Source organism: Lissotriton vulgaris, chromosome 2_1 (genome assembly GCF_964263255.1).
Source record: "Lissotriton vulgaris chromosome 2_1, aLisVul1.2, whole genome shotgun sequence".
NCBI classification, from domain to species: Eukaryota; Metazoa; Chordata; class Amphibia; order Caudata; family Salamandridae; genus Lissotriton; species Lissotriton vulgaris.
Window position 1 is genome coordinate 954,736,722 of NC_141687.1, and position 16,533 is coordinate 954,753,254.

Genomic DNA, 16,533 nt, shown 5'->3' on the forward strand with positions numbered 1-16,533 from the left:
TAGAGTCCTTGTACACGAATATTCCCCAGACTGCTGCCCTTCTGGTCATACGCGATATTCGAGACACCAGACCTAGACCACATCGCATGCCCACTGTCTTTATACTACAACTATTGGAAATCTGTCTAACCAGAAACTTCTTTTCCTTTGACCAGCAATATTTCCAACAGGTTAAGGGAACTTCCATGGGGGCTGTTTTTGCCCCCAACTTGGCAATATTATTCATGGATCAAATAGAGACCAATTCCATACTAACAGCTTCCAACCCCTTTTCATCAGATATCTTTATTTGGAAGCGATTTATTGATGATATTTTTCTAATTTGGAATAGTGATGTGGGTAACTTGAACCAGTTCATCCACTGGTTAAATAATAACTGTTGTGGATTTACATTCACCAGCACCATTGAAACCGATTCCATCCCCTTTCTGGACCTCAATATATACCACCTGGATGGCCATCTTCACACCAGACTTCACCGCAAACCCACAGAAAGGAATACACTGCTAGCTTACAACAGTAATCACCCCAGAGCCCTTAGAGATTCGTTACCCTACTCTCCGTTCCTCCGCATTAGAAGGAATTGCTATGCCAAGGAGGATTATTTCAAAGAAGCTGCTATCCTATCAGCCAAACTCAAACACCGAGGGTACCCAAACAGACTAGTAAGAACAGCTGCCAAACGCGCCTGGTACTGTCCTAGGGAAGCACTTCTTTCTTCTAAAGATAAAGAATCCAACACAAGACTGGCCTGCGTAACCACCTTTTCCCCTTCATCCAATGAGCTCAAAAAAAGTATACTGAGACATTGGCCCACTCTCAATGCGGGCACCTTGCAATTTGATCGCCCGTTGTTTGCTTATAAAAAGAGCTCTAACTTAAAAGATCATCTGGTTCGCGCTGCACTTCCCAGCCCTCCAAATCTAAGTACTATTGATTCTTTATGGACCCAAACTCCACTGGTAGGGCATGCAAAATGTGGCTCATGTAATGTCTGCGAATTTACCATTGAGGGCAAATCCTTTGTGTTCGATAAAGTCACCATTGAAAGTAAAAATTTCACGAACTGCAACAGTAATGATGTTATTTACTTAATTCAATGTCCATGTAAACTTGTATACGTGGGCCAAACAAGGCAGAAGGTCAAGACAAGGATTGGTCAACATCGTAGCAGGATTCGATGCAAAACTCCTAACGCCCCTCTGGTGGACCACTTCTGTACCAAAGGACACTCAGACAATGATCTCAAATGGACTGTCCTGAGGAGTGTGAAGCTACCGCCGCGCGGAGGAGATATCGGACTTCTGCTCAACAAAGAGGAACTGAAAATGATTCTCCTTTTTGACAGTATCCACAATGGCTTAAACCGCAATGAGGACTGGACCTCACTTTTATGAACAATTTTTTTTTTCAGACAAACAACTGCAGCACTAATGGCACAATGTTTCCCTGCATCTATGATGTTTGATTAACTATCCATGCTATTGCAGATGATAATGGTGGTTCCTTCCTTCCTCTCAAAAACCATGCGCATAGTAAGAGAATGTGAATTACAATGCGCCTGCATGTCTGGTTCCTTCACAAAAGTACAAGTAAATTCTCACGTCCAACCACCAATTATCTACCACAGACAAGTAATAGTATTTTTAATCAATCCCCTGCACGTCCCTGCCTTCACTCCCTCTAATAAATTGGTATGGGTTCAGTTAATCCCATCACGCAGCAATAGAGGTGGCCACTGCCCCCTCCAAGATGGCGGATCGATCATGCCATTATCCTCTCCCAATATGGCCGATACAGCTATATCCGGCCAGACCGCCCACTTCCTGACGCTCCACGGCGCGATCGTGCACCGGGACGTCTTCTGTCGTTCCATCGAGAACGAAGGTAAGCCGGGTTACTGTTCCCCTTAACCTACTCCGAAAGCAAGCCGGGTTACTGTTCCCCTTAACCTACACCGGAGGCAAGACTCGGTTTTGATAAGTTCGCGCTTCTCTTTCAGGAACCAAATTCAGCCCATCTGGAAGCTGCCCCGTATTGGTAAGATTCCATACCCCTTACGCCATTCGGCATCACCACCCCCGGCGGTTAAACTAATCGCTTATGCTTCCATTGACCTTAGGTCCCTCCATCCCGCTCAATCTTGGAGCCCCCAACCGGTTCCATGCCTCATTAATAGCGAACGTGCTTCAATCCCGGAAGTCGTCGCAACCCTGGTAAGTTTCCCTTTGATAAGCTTGAATCCCAGCCCAACACCGTATGCTCCCACAACCCTTCATCATCCTCCCCTTGCTCACGATAGGTCCTCTCAAGACCCACATCGCAACACCACCGAGACTCTGCTCCTATCCAGAGCACCTCCTTTATCCTCGTATAGCCGCACCATCCAATTCACATAAATTCAGGTAAGCCTTGCACTGGCCCACATGTGATACATCCCTTGGGAACGGCCTCCGGGTTCCGTAGCTGCTCCTTGACCCCCCGAGCGTTGCAGTAGTGTGATGTGCCTTAATTTATGCTCCTCAGATATCCGCAACCCTGGTGCCCACCCATACTGCTCCAACCGACCTGGTTCCACCCGCACACCCGAATCCTTAGGGTGCTCGGTAAGCCTTTTCTTGGGTTCAATTGCTTTCCCAAATCCAAGTATATCCAACTGCTAACTAGTGCTGTTTCTACTTAGGCACAAGCGCATCGGCTAACCGCGGCAGTTTGCTCCGAACCAGTCCAACCGGACACAGCGTGGTATTCACACTGCTCCTCGCGTTGATGTAATTATTCCTTTGCCTTCACTTTTGTTCCCCCCCCACTTCCCTCACCCCATGCCTACATAGAATTAATCACCGAGGCATGCAGTAGACCCATATAGTATGCCAATCACAACTGTACACCTTGTTTCCTTCGCATGCATTGAACACATCGCGCCGTGGATGTTCAGCACAGGTCGCTTGACACCTCTCTCACAGGAATGATCTAGTAACACCCTAAAAGCATGGTATGAATCCGAATTCAGAAATATTCCGAGTGCTACACAGAAGGTTAATTCTTTGTTATATTTTCCCCTTGTCCACGTTTTTGCAGGCTTTAATTCAGGCAGACAATGGTTGTCCTGATGATGATCACTATCTCTGAATGGATCGAAACGCCGTCGACATGATATGTGGGCTTAACACTAGTTCACTATTATGTGCCTCAATTTGTTTTGTTCCCCACATATGTGAAGCATGTGCATTGTAGAGTTTTTCCTTCTTGCTCCATTTCTTACATGCCTGAAATACCTTATATGTTTGTATTGTCTTGAATGTTTGTATAGCATTGTGGATACAGGACTGTGTCCCACTGTTTTATTGTTCCTTCTAAATTAATTTACGGAATTATTGAATAAAATTGTAAGTCCGGCTGGACTTTTTGCTATTATAGCGCACATTGTGGCCTATAATTATTATAACTGTCAATTTGCTTGTCAAGGACCACTGTTTTTTTTGCAATTGATACCCCAGGTCCTTGCCTACCTAGCGGGTTCCCTTGTTCTTTATAGGAGTCTGATGAAAGGACAGAGTTTCCTGAAACGCGTCAGGCGGATTTATTTACTGAAGAATGCAGGGGTTTGACTGTCTGCTGGAAAGCTGTGGAATCAATAAATTTGAATGCCTATGAATTTCTTGTGGCTTCTCTTCGTCTTTTGGCTTACCTGCGAGTGTTGGATTTATTACGGCTGTTGCCTGGCCGGGAAGAGAAGCCCACCGCTTGGAGGCGGGTCTATGCAGGCTATGTACCCTGGCTTGCAGGAATGGAAAGAAAGCAAGTACGGCGCCAGTGCAGGTGGTGCTGCCTTGGGCATGATTTCACAGCTACAAAGCAGGGCAGACGGCATCCAGTGCACAGCTTCTTCCACTTGGATGAAATTTTTTCTTAATGTGAGGTATTGCAAGGTGCCCCACTGAAGAATGCAGGGGTTTGACTGTCTGCTGGAAAGCTGTGGAATCAATAAATTCGAATGCCTATGAATTTCTTGTGGCTTCTCTTCGTCTTTTGGCTTACCTGCGAGTGTTGGATATATATATATATATATGTATGTGGGGATATATATATATATATATATATATATATATATATATATATATATATATATATATATATATATATATATATATATATATATATATATATATATATATATATATATATATATATATATATATATATATATATATATATATATATATATATATATATATATATATATATATATATATATATATATATATATATATATATATATATATATATATATATATATATATATATATATATATATATATATATATATATATATATGTACTGCTATTATCCGATTACATATGTTGCCTAATTCGCGATCTTGGGTGACAAAAAATGTGCTATGATTTACTGCTCGCTATTCTGATTCAGGCATGTGAATCTATGAAAGCTCCAATACTGGAGTAAGAAAGCAAGTTACTTACCTGTAACTGTAGTTCTCCATTATTGGAAGCTTTCATAGATTCACATGCGACCCACCCTCCTCCCCTGAGAGGCTCACCTCGGATTTAGCACAAAAGGTGTTTATGGCACAAGTGCACGAAAATCTGAGGGGCAAAAGGTTTTCTCAGGAGTGTTCTAGAGGGTGAGGAGCACTGATTGGTTCAGGGACAAGTTTGGTCTCTTTTACATAACGAAGGCTGTTGGTTGCAAAAGGGAAATGGGCCTAGGCCTCTTTTCAGTTTGCTATACTACTAAGCATTGCTTTTTTTATATACCGGAGACTCCAGTCTCAACGACTGGGAATGATTCAGGCATGTGAATCTATGAAAGCTTCCAATACTGGAGAACTACAGTTGCAGGTAAGTAACTTGCTTTCTTCTTCTTTGCACTCTCCAGCTCTGGGATCACTTACGTCCTGGTCAGTGTTGGGGTGCCATAGCAGATGTGATCTGTGAGGGTCAAGTTGCCAAGGTGTGATGGGAAGGGGACCTTTAGGAATAGCACTGAGCTTCTCTGCGGTCGAGGTGTGTGCATGGGGCCTTACTCACCAAGAAATAGTGGTACTAGTACTCACCAGTACAGGGACCCCTTCCCATCACTGGAGTTTATTTAGGTTTGGGATGGGGAAAGTCAGTAATGAATGTTATTTTTATCCACAATCACTGATTACTATATGAAACCTTGAAACTCTAATAAGCCACTGTACACCACCAAGGACAGGGCATCTAAAGTATTCAAATTTCCTACCCCTGCACCCGATCCTCATAATTTTAGAGAACTTCACATCATTTCAGAGACATTTTGGTTCTTTTTAAGTGTACAGGTTAACACTAGTGCAAGGAAATGCTGGCTAGTCAAGTGACCATTCTCTTCGCCAGTGCCTCACATGATGCCATCAGCTGACTTAGCACAGTTAAAAGGCGCGATTTCTCCTTTTGAGAGAGTGTCCCAAATAATTCTCAAAAACATCTTATGCAAAAGAGCACATGACATGGACGCCTCCCGATGGTTCCCAAACAGTTGGATTGGTGCGCTTCTGTTTGCGGCGCCCCAGGTTAGTTTGGCAGATGCATTAGGGTGCCGCGGTGCACAGATTGGGAACCGCTGCCTGAGGGAATGCTCACAAGGTGAGGAACCTGCTGATAGATGAAGATTATCCACCAAAAAGAGAGTTACAGAAGGTTTTTTTTTTTTTTTTATTGAGTTTTATATAGCGCTGGCAAAACCCGGAGGTTTCAGAGCGCTTTACATAAGGAACAACAGCGAGTTACAAGAATAATAATTGTAACATTTTTTCACAGAAATTTCAAAGTAAATGACAAATCATAAGAGGCAGAAAAGGAAAGGGGTCAAGAATAGGAATCTAAGAATAGGTGGGAGGGCGGAAGGGAACCTGAGGGTAAGTAACTTATTCTTCATTACTACCTTCCTGACCTCCAAAGAAGGAAAATCGTCTATATCTAGAAGCCTTGGAGGAAGTAAGCTTAAAACTCCTCCTCAATAATGCAATAGTAATAATTTCAAAGGTCAAGTAAAATAAAGGATTCCATTCAAGATTTGTCCTTATGAAAAACAAATTGGGAGAATATCCACAGGACTCACTCTGCATGTCATATTTGCACCCTTAGAACAAGCCAGTTACTTACAGCTGCCCCATTAAGCTGGAACAACCACATCATCATCACCTTAAAGATCAACACACCTATCAATGAGAACACTTCAAAGACGTTAAAAACAAACAACAACCAATGCTCCTACAGACAATTGAAGAAAAAAGCTATCCACAAACTCTACTCCCATCTTGTAAAAACCCCAACAAACATGTGCTCGAAGGACATACATCACTATTAGAATTGAATCTCTGACCCCACTGGACACACCCATACCAATTAAAAGCACACCCGGTGTTGATCACAAAAAGAACTTCACCCGATCAATGACCTCATCAAAAGAATGAAAATACAACTCCACATTCTACAGCTCAAATGGAGGAAATGAAGAGATGAAACGGACGAATGCATGCTGCACCACTATAACAGAGTCTACAGAAGAGCCATCAGAACCACAGAGAGGCACTATTACTCCACATAAATTGAAGCTGAATTCCCGTCTAAATACCTCCACAAAATTCTAGCACAATTCTGAAATGCAGCGTGCCAATATATTGAAACACCACAATCACAAAACTTCGGTGACAAAATCTCCAATTATTTGACCTAAAAAATTAAATGGATTGAACGTTATGTAAAAAGTGCCACAACAACACTTGACCTAAAAAACATAAAGGCAAAAGTAATCACCCATCAATGCACACTTTCAATACCCTCTCACAAAATGATTTCCTCAATATCATCATTGCCAGTTCGATAACTTTATTTCGGCCTCAGATGACCATAAAATGCACATAAAATGGTACAATACAAATATTAAGACAATAAACATAGCATACTTTTAAAATACATTTGCAATGCATAAAATGTATAATACAGAATTAAACTGTTCCGTTATCGAAACCCCATTTTAGTGTGGCAAAGGTGCGTACTAGTCACTAATATGTTTCCTGCGCCGATGCCACATTGCATTCAGGAAACGTGACACAGCAAAAACAGGGGGGTGGGTATCATACTTCAAAACTCTCATGGCATGGAAACACTGTCGAAATCTCAAGTTACGGCAAATAGGGATTAGCCAATACCTACGTGCTCCCTCATACCCCGGACAAAAGAAAAATACATGTAGTTCATCTTCCAAAGGCTGGCCGCAAGCTGGGCATTCTTTCAGATTACCTCTATCCCATTTGCTAGCGAAAACTCTAAGTGGTAAAGTGCCCAATCTAAATTGGATATAGAGTTTTCTTGCTTGCGCAGGGAATACCACATCCAAAAAGTCTTCCCTTTTATACTCGGCTTTTACATCAAGGAATTCCGAGGTCCGTCTACCCACCCCAGAGCTAGCCTGGAGATTATGTAGTTCTTGTAGTGACGAACCACTACCGCCTTGGAGGTCTCCGGGCAGGCAACATCCGGGATCTCCTAGAGCTCTGGTAAACCTTTCTAACAACTAATGGACCTTATATGAGATAACCACCTAATATTTTTACCTTTCAGGGCATCCCATATGTCCTTGAATTCATTTCGATAGGACCTAGAGTTCCGGGACAGACCACAATCTTTTCCAAAATGTTAGAGGGCGTACAGACATAACTTCCTCAATGGGAAGCAACCCTAAGTCTAAACGCAGTGGTACAAGTGGGGTACACACAGGGAGTCCCATTATACTCCTGATAAAAGCATGTTCAGTTTTTGCCAGAGTTGGCGAATTTTGGTGGCCCCAGAGCTCTGCCCCATAAAGGGCCGCTGTCCTAGTCTGAACACTGTGGATTTCGATAGGGCCGCTGGTTTAAACTCTGACTCTCTGTGGAGCTTCTGCATCCCCCCTACCACTCTTGTTAATTTAAGCGTGGCTTTAGCCAACTGCTGGTCCCATTGAAAATGTTCGCCCAGGGTAATGCCCAGATACTCGAAGGTTTTAACTCTCTCTAGAGGGGTCCCCCCTAACAGCGGGTTCGGGCGTGTCCGCCTCAGGGGATTGAAGATCATAAATTTGGTTTTGTCCAAATTGATCTCCAAGCCCCGCGAGGCACAGAAGGCCGTGAACCCGTCCAGGACCCACTGTATGCCCGTCGATGTCCTGGACAACAACAAAGTGTCGTCCGCAAACATCAGAGCGGGCACCCGTCCCGTAACTAGCCTCGGGGCATCTATGTTCCCCAATCCAAGCAGATGATCCACTAGGCCATTAATGTACAGGCTAAAAAGTGTGGGGGCCAACACACAGCTTTGTTGGACCCCCTGCCTGACAGGGAAGCGAGATGACAATTCACCCTGTTTCCCGCATCTCACCTGGGCGAAGTTGTCAGTGTGGAGCCTAACTAAGACATTAAGTAAGTAGCCTGGTAAGCCCAACTCCTGTAATACCTTCCAGAGTTTACCTCTGGGCACCAGGTCGAACGCTGACGGCAGGTCTGCAAAGATCATGTAGAGGCTGCCACCCTCTACAGTCACTGATTTCCAATACAAGACCTGCAGTCTAAATAGCTGATCCACAGATGATATTCCCCGCCTAAAACCAGCCTGGAAGGTGGACAAAACCTTATGTTCCTCCATCCAAGACTGCATCCTGCCCAGGATGGTGCGACACATCAATTTTTGAGTAACATCTATAATGGTAATTGGCCTATACTTTGATGGTTTCAGGGTACAACCCTTGTTGTAAATGGGAACAATTTCAGCACCCCGCCAAGACTCCGGCGGGTCCTTGCCGTCTAGAACACCATTAAATAGGACACAGAGATAGGGAGCCCATATCTCCGGTTCTGAACGATACATATCCCCCGATATCTTGTCCAAACCAGGGGCTTTATTCGGTGCCAAATTCAAAATGGCGTAATCCACCTCCGCCAGTGTAATCTCCCAGGCCCCCTCCAGTCGACACTTATGGGGGGAGCCTGGGAGAGAGACCTCAGGATCATCCTTGCACGGGAGGGAGTAGAGCCCCCTGAAGTGTGACTCCCAAACAGAAGCTGCAATACTGGGTTCATTCGTCAGTTTTCTTTCCTTGCTCCCAAAACTGACGATAGACCAAAAGGATTTAGAATCTTTGGCCTTGAGTGCTGTTTTTAGATCTTTCCAGTTATCTGCCTCCCACTCCTTTTTAGCCCTCTTCATGGCCAATTTATTCTGACGCCTTTGGAGCTTGATCTTATCTTTACCCTGTAACCTGACCGGATCACTTTTGGCCTTCTTACAATTGGCATCATACCAGGGGTGTGCTGGGGCTGTATTCGCCTTGGGTCTCCCTTCTGGGTAAAACACGCCACCAAATTCCTGTACAAGTCCCTGGTGAGTGTTTAGTGCCTCTTCACTAACTACTGATCTTTCCTCCGCCTCCGTTATAGCACTAAGATAGGGCAAGGCCCTCTGATAAACATCTGCCAATTTGTTAGGGGAGCCCAATATATGAGGCCACCTTACTCTCCGCCTATTGTTGGCTAGAGATAGCGGGAGGGTGGCTAAGTTTGGGTCAGGGCCTGGATTAAGAAGACCCAAGATCTCCAATTTCAAATGCATCACCAGGGGATTGTGATCACTATCCTTTCTGGAGAGGACTTTGAAATCGGAGACCATGCCCCAGGTACTAGCTCCCACCAGGATATAGTCTAGGATGGAATTTTGGCCCTCTCTGTTAAATGTCATTTGGCCAGGTCTCTGAGGTGGTCCTCCCATTACATGCTCTAAGAGTTTATCAAGGTCAAAGAATGTATTTGTAGGACCAAAGGGGACCATGCTCTCACCACCCGTATCTGTGGTTCGGGGATAAGCCAGAGCTTATCCCTGCACACTGCACATCTAGAGACTCGATGGGAACCTCAACTGCCTGCACCCCCCAAGTGGATGCCAACCCAGATGCTAAGACCCCCGAAGGTCTGCCCCTCCTCTTCTTTACTGCCGGTATATTTAAGGTTGCGTACCCACTCCTCTGTTCGACTGCCATTGCCCATGTTTCTTGGAATAAACAAACATCATGGATTCCCACAAAAGCTCCCCAATCTGGGCACGGCAGCTTATTTTTAATACCAGCCACATTACACGAAAGAATTGTGATGGTATCATGTTCTACCCCCACCCAGTTCCCACAGCCCACTATGCTCGGGCTATCACCCTCAGCGATTGCATCCTCTATTGTGCCAACTGGGCATATCCGCGTTGCCTCTAGGGGCTCACTGGCTAGGGTCCCCGCCTCAGCTTCCACTTCTACCTCAGCCACAACCTCTACATCAATGCTAAGCAAACCCTCCTTTCCTCCAGCGGATAGCTCACTGGCAGGAGACCCTGCCTCAACCTCTGTAGCATTGATGGACGAACCCTCCTCTCCCTCAACAAGGGGCCATCATTGCAGCCAGACCATCAGAATCCCCTTCAGACCCTGCACCTCAAAACGTCTTTAAGGACATCCTTTGCATACCCTTTGTAGCCAGCTATCATATTTATTTAGGAAGATCTAAAACTCACAGTAGACCAAAATGGAGTGGCTGCTCTATTGCTTAAGATTTGTCCTCTGCATTTAACACTGTCCAGCGCCACATGCCACTAGAAAGACTCAATTTTCAAAGTCGGTGAAAATGCTCTGAAATAGATTCATTTTTATCTTTGAGATGGAGTGTAGTGCACCTACCATCTTTCACATCACTTGCTTACACACATCACTGTGGCGTCACTCAGGGCTCCTTTATACCCCTTATTATTCAACATTATTCAACCCCACCCCCTTACCAAACCTACTGAAATCATTCAATCTCACCTGATACAACTACCATGCATATGACTCTCAAATCGTTTTTAAAATTAATGGCCCGAAGAACTCTACAATTCATCTTGAGGACTACCTTCGTGCCATAAACACATGGATGATGACTAACTAGCTAAAGCTCAATACCACAAAGACATAATTAACTGCAGACAGTAGCAAAATGACTAGTCTTCAGCAATATAAACTAAGGAAATTGAGGCCCCCCAACAACATCAAGAGAAAATTGAATCCTAGGGGTGCCAATGGATTGAGACCAAACTTTGATAACTTATGTTAACAGTGTTACAAAGAGTGCCTTCTACACAGTGAATACACAGTGTCGCGTCTTCCCATACCTTTGACACCAAGAGAACATGCAAGCCAAATTCAATCTCTCCAAGCTGGACTACAGCGTTGCATCTTCCCATACTTTTGATACCACCAGATACTGCAAGCCATCCTCACACTCGTAATCTCTAAACTTAATTATGCCACAGCCTATACTTTGGTGCACCTACATTCATCTTATGCAAAATGCAACTCCTCCAAAATACTGCCACAAGACTTCTTTTCCACCTTCACCCAAGAGAACTAATGACTCCAGACTTGATTTACTGGCTACCAATATCTAGATCACCAATGATCAAGGCACTCCGCTTTGTCCACAGAACCTCCCAAGAAAAAGGTCTGATATGCCTGCAAGTTAAATTCAAGCAATACCATCAAAACAAGGCGCTATACTCCAGGCTTACACCACTTGTTATACCACTTTATCGTAAGAAATATGTAGGAGGCACTGCTTTCTCAGTACACCAAGCTCTGCAAATCGCTTCAAACCTGCATTCGAAGCATCCAGGAGCATGTACACTCCAGAAGGGAGTTGACAACATGGTTATTTCAAAGCTAACTTCACCACCCCACATCCCGGTGATAGAACACAAACAAACAGTCACGCCTGGAAGCTCAGCCGTTGGCTTACAACCAACAGATTGGAAACAACCCAACCGGCAAACAACTTTTGATACGCTGGTAAGCTATGACGGGCTGACCTGTGGTTCGCCGGGGTATTATTTAGTTATTCAATTACATATATCACATTTCTGGCCCACACTAATATTAATACTATAACACTAAGCAGTTGGCAGCCAACTTTAACTTACATCTCTTGAATTCACTTAAGTCATATCTGCTATGGGGTGTCCATCACCAGTACTGTGTAACTAATGAACCAGCCATAATCAAGTGAATAGGCCTGGAACAACCAAAGAGATCTGTCAGACACTGCTAGTCAATCTGAGGACTCTAATCTAACCCACCACTGCTGGTCTCAAATTTCACTGTGACTGCTAATACTATGACTGCTAAAAAACATGATTACTTCAGTACATCTCACAGTGACACTCAGATATGGAATGATTGTAACAATGCCCATCCCAGCAGATCTCACCACTTTTGTCTTTTCTCATTGGTGCCAACTCAGGGCAATAACTATAAACAAAATTTCATATTAGACAGCCCAATGTAGTAACCAGCTTAGCAGACTATAATCACAAGAAATATCATTGTTACCTGCAGAGCTGTTCAAAGTTGCCATTGTGTTGAAAAACGTAAAAAGCTAATCTGTCTCACATCTCATCATCAACCATACTGGTATAGACTACATCTCATAACCGCACCTTGGTAGTAATCACCCATGCCATGTAAACCCTTCCCCATAGGATCACAAACAAATACAACACCCTTCCATCTGCATACTCTACATTGCGTAGCTTGCTGCCCTTATAGGTAAGTGCTTCAGTGCCCCATTTAGGGGTAATTAGCCCTATATAAATGCCTCAATACAGTACAATCTGACCCTTCTTATCGCCCACCGCCATCTCCCCTTTATTGATGCCTCCTCCTCTTCCATGTCTCAATACCACTCCACTCAGTGCCGTAATGGTCTCTCTTGTACTCAAGGTAAGACCGAGGTACTCAACCTGGCCTTCTGGCTTCTCTTTGTGTAGGGCACACCTGCTCTGCCATCTTCACCTGAGCTACATGGGTGCTACCCTATAGCCTGCCTTCAGAACTGTCCAGCCTCCAATTTCCACATTCTGCAACTGTTTTGCAACCAGAAAATGGGCCGCATCGGCCAGTGCAACCAACGAGTGCCACCATCCACCTACTGCGATCCTGCCACTAGCATCTGATATACTGAAGGCGGGGGCCGCTCAATAAACATTGCCATCTCTGGGCTTGGTCATCAATGGTATAAAACAAGATTATATTGTGCATATGCTGCTTTGTGTGTTATTGTGGCTTGACCACATCTATAACGTTTTTTGCTGAAATCATGCCTTTGCAGCACTTCTAATTACGTTGATTCCACCTTCTGGATTGCCTTGTCAAAATCGAATATAATTGCTACAGTTATCACTTTTATTTGTGTTTGCTCTCTGCATAAAAAGGCGAAAGAGAAGATTATCAGTCACTAATCTGCTTATAACAAACACGTATGGATTGTGTGTTGCAGATGAGAAATTATCGTTGTGTAGAGCAATGCTGCATACATTTTTCAGTCATTCGGTAGTGAAACAAGTCTATAATTTGTCGTTATGTTACTAATTGTTCGGGTCAAATTGTTTTGTGAAGAAGTTATAAACTTTGACCTACATTACATGTTTTCTAGCTTTAAAAAGAGTGTGTAGTTGTGGAGTCCGTTTTACTGTAAAAGTAACGGTGTTGTCAGGCAGTGAATTCTTGTGGGGTTTTCTTACCTTTTAGGTTTTACAGTTGTCTAAAAATGGTCTGACACTTCCTCTAGGATTAGCTGTTTTGCTGCCATATTAGCTTCTTAGGGTACTGTGTGCTAATATGTTTGGCATTTGATTTGTGTTTATTGTAGTCCCACCTTTTTCTTCTTTTATTGCTTCAATTCTCATTCGCTATTTGTTATGTCTGAGTTAATTCATAAGTAATTCACCTAATTTAATTCCTTCTGGAACAACCTTTACTTTTTTTAGGGTGAGGATGGTGTGAGTGTCGCAGCTTGTTGCCCTCATCTTTAGATTAGTATATGGTTATATTCACATGGACGGTATGTTTTGAGATTAAGACATAGCCTATTCTTGTGTAGGTAAGTGTCGACTGAAGGGAAATGTGCTCTCTCTGCTTTAAATAATGTCATTATCACAGTTCCATTAATTAGTGTTTTTTAATTTTTTTAATTTTATTTCTGTGATTATGAATTTTTGTGGGTGCAACCTAAATGAAGCTTGCTGGTCTTAAACTGTCGACCAGCCCCGCCCATTATTAGGTGTGTGTTTTTTTTAATAGTGAAGCTATGTATTTGACTATATCGGGACAAAATTACAGCTCTTTAGGTTTCTGAATCCAAGTTCTAAGCTACATTTCTAAATGAATCGTGTCAATTACATCAGTTATCATGCCTTTTGTTTTGATTTTCCATTTGCAGAAAATGCTGACTTGTTAACACTTTGACTTACACCTCTTGATATACTTGCCACTTAATTGCGTCTAATATACGAGTAATGAAATAATTTAGACCTGCCTTATAATCTAGTCTTTCTTTCATTTTTATTGTGTTATTTCGTCCCTTACAATCAGTGAACACGTTATATCATTATTGATGGCAAGAAATGTGTTGAATCCGTAATGGGCTACCTCATAGTGTTCTGTCTTGCTTGCCTCTAACTGTCTTGTATTGGTACATACATTGTGAATTTTATAAATGAGTTTGCCTCAACAGCAATAGTGGTTAAAACAAAGTTAAACAGTGTACCTCTAATGCTAATGTGTATGTTCTTGTTTTAGAATGGAGTGTACTGTATGTCGTCATTGCCTCATTCGTCATTTTAGTCACTCTTGGAATACTGTCATGGGCTGTGGTCTGCTGTTGTAAGAGGTAAGTAGAGAATCCCCTCTTGCCATCTGACATAATGCATCTGCCAGGTAATGCTGTTGGGGAACCAGCTGCACATTGAATATTGAATCCTGGGCATTGTGCAAGAAGGGGTATATTTTGCAGGCTTAGTAGAATTTGTGTTGCAGAGTATGCAGTTCAATGATGGATTTCTTTGGCCTGGTTCGTGGGAAGCTGATAACTTCGGAGGGTTTAGGAGTGGTTTCTGCATCAGATTATGTATTTCTGGGTTTTTCTGAATATTGTGCAGTTCTGTCATGAATCCAGAGAGGCTCCTAATTGTAACCCTGTTTTGTTTTTATGATCGTCTTAAATAAAATATCCAAACTCTTAAAAGGTTCATCCCAAGGCTATTCAGTTTTCACACATCCATTGCTGTTTTGGCGTGATAAATAGAGGGAATCAACAGCTCGTCAACCATAACCGCTACTGTGCTAACATATGAAATGCAGTTTGTATTTCTATGTCCTTCACTGTTTCATATGTCTTTTTATCCAGACGGAAAGGAAAGTTGAAGAGGAAAAGCAAATACAAAATGCTGGATGCCACAGATGACCAGGAAAGCCTCGAACTGAAGCCGAACAGCAAAGGAGGTAATTGCTCTGCTGTACATGTGACAGGGAAAGTGCAGATTGGTGCTTGGTTACCCTTAACCTTCTGACCATTCCTGAAAACCCACCAAAGTTCAAGGTAACAGTGGAGGTAAGGTGTCAATAGGTCATGGGGAAAGCTAGGCAAACCACAAGGTGGGAGAAGCTGAGAGGCAGTGAGACTCTGTCTGACCAGAAACTGCCTACTCGAGTCCTACCTGCTTTTCAGAGACTCTTATTCATCACAGTCTTCCATGCTGACGAATATGAGGAGCAAGCATGAAGAATATTAAACGTTGTAGGAAGTTAAGCACCCACTGGGGTTACTGTCCAAACTGAGATCAAGAGTGCAAAACCCAATGCCCGCACTTAAATATTTACTGAGCTCATGCTTTTTTGTGAATACTTCAATCCTTAGAAATGGGTTGGCAAGAAAACCGCTAAAACAAATACTCTTTTAATTGTCCAAGTACATTTTGTTCAAACGTCTCATCTTCTAATGAACATTAAATTGCCCTTGACTGTAATGATGATATTTTGATAGCTGTGCTTTTTTATGTAGACGTTTGTAATTCAAACCTTTGAATGATGGAATAGTAACTGAAATTAAAGATGTTCTACCGCCTTTGTGGAAACACACCCCAATGCTTTGTCTATTTGACTCCTGAAATGTGAGCTATGCAATGAAAAACATGAAGAAACACAAATATAATTGCAGCTTACCACATAATGCTTCTTACAACATTTTTGCAATCTTAAAATGAGCTTATTATCCCCCCCAGCCAATTTTTTAGAACTTTGTCTTCTTTTTATATTGTGGGACTGGTAGTAAGAATAAAATGTAACACCAATATCTGTACAGCCTGCAAGATAGAGATTCAAATTTTAGCAGATGCCTTTGCAGCAGATGATAATAACCATGTTCTGCATCATAGGATCTTCTTTGATAATCATAAACATTAGAATAATTCCCTGCTGCGTTTGTGGACCCCAGAACACTTAAAATGCACATTTGTTCATATGATAGTTGTATGTTCATATTAGGGAAAGCACCCTTCAAAAGTCTACCCAAGGCAAGGTGTTTTCCAAAATGTAGACTGTAAGATGCTCAGAAGAGTACATTTAAAATTACATTGCGAAACATGCAAAGACTGTATCATTGAAGGA

The 16,533-nt window shown here is 42.8% G+C and overlaps 1 protein-coding gene across 2 annotated transcripts in view; it reads left to right on the forward strand.

Annotated features, from left to right (window-relative positions):
- Positions 1-16,533, forward strand: part of KIAA0319L (KIAA0319 like) — a 962,229-nt gene that overhangs the window by 832,305 nt on the left and 113,391 nt on the right. For both annotated transcript variants that reach the window (XM_086956507.1, XM_086956508.1), the window contains exons 19-20: positions 14,668-14,758; positions 15,275-15,369. In XM_086956507.1, the coding sequence (XP_086812633.1) occupies positions 14,668-14,758; positions 15,275-15,369 (186 nt within the window). The remainder of the gene's footprint in view (positions 1-14,667; positions 14,759-15,274; positions 15,370-16,533) is intronic.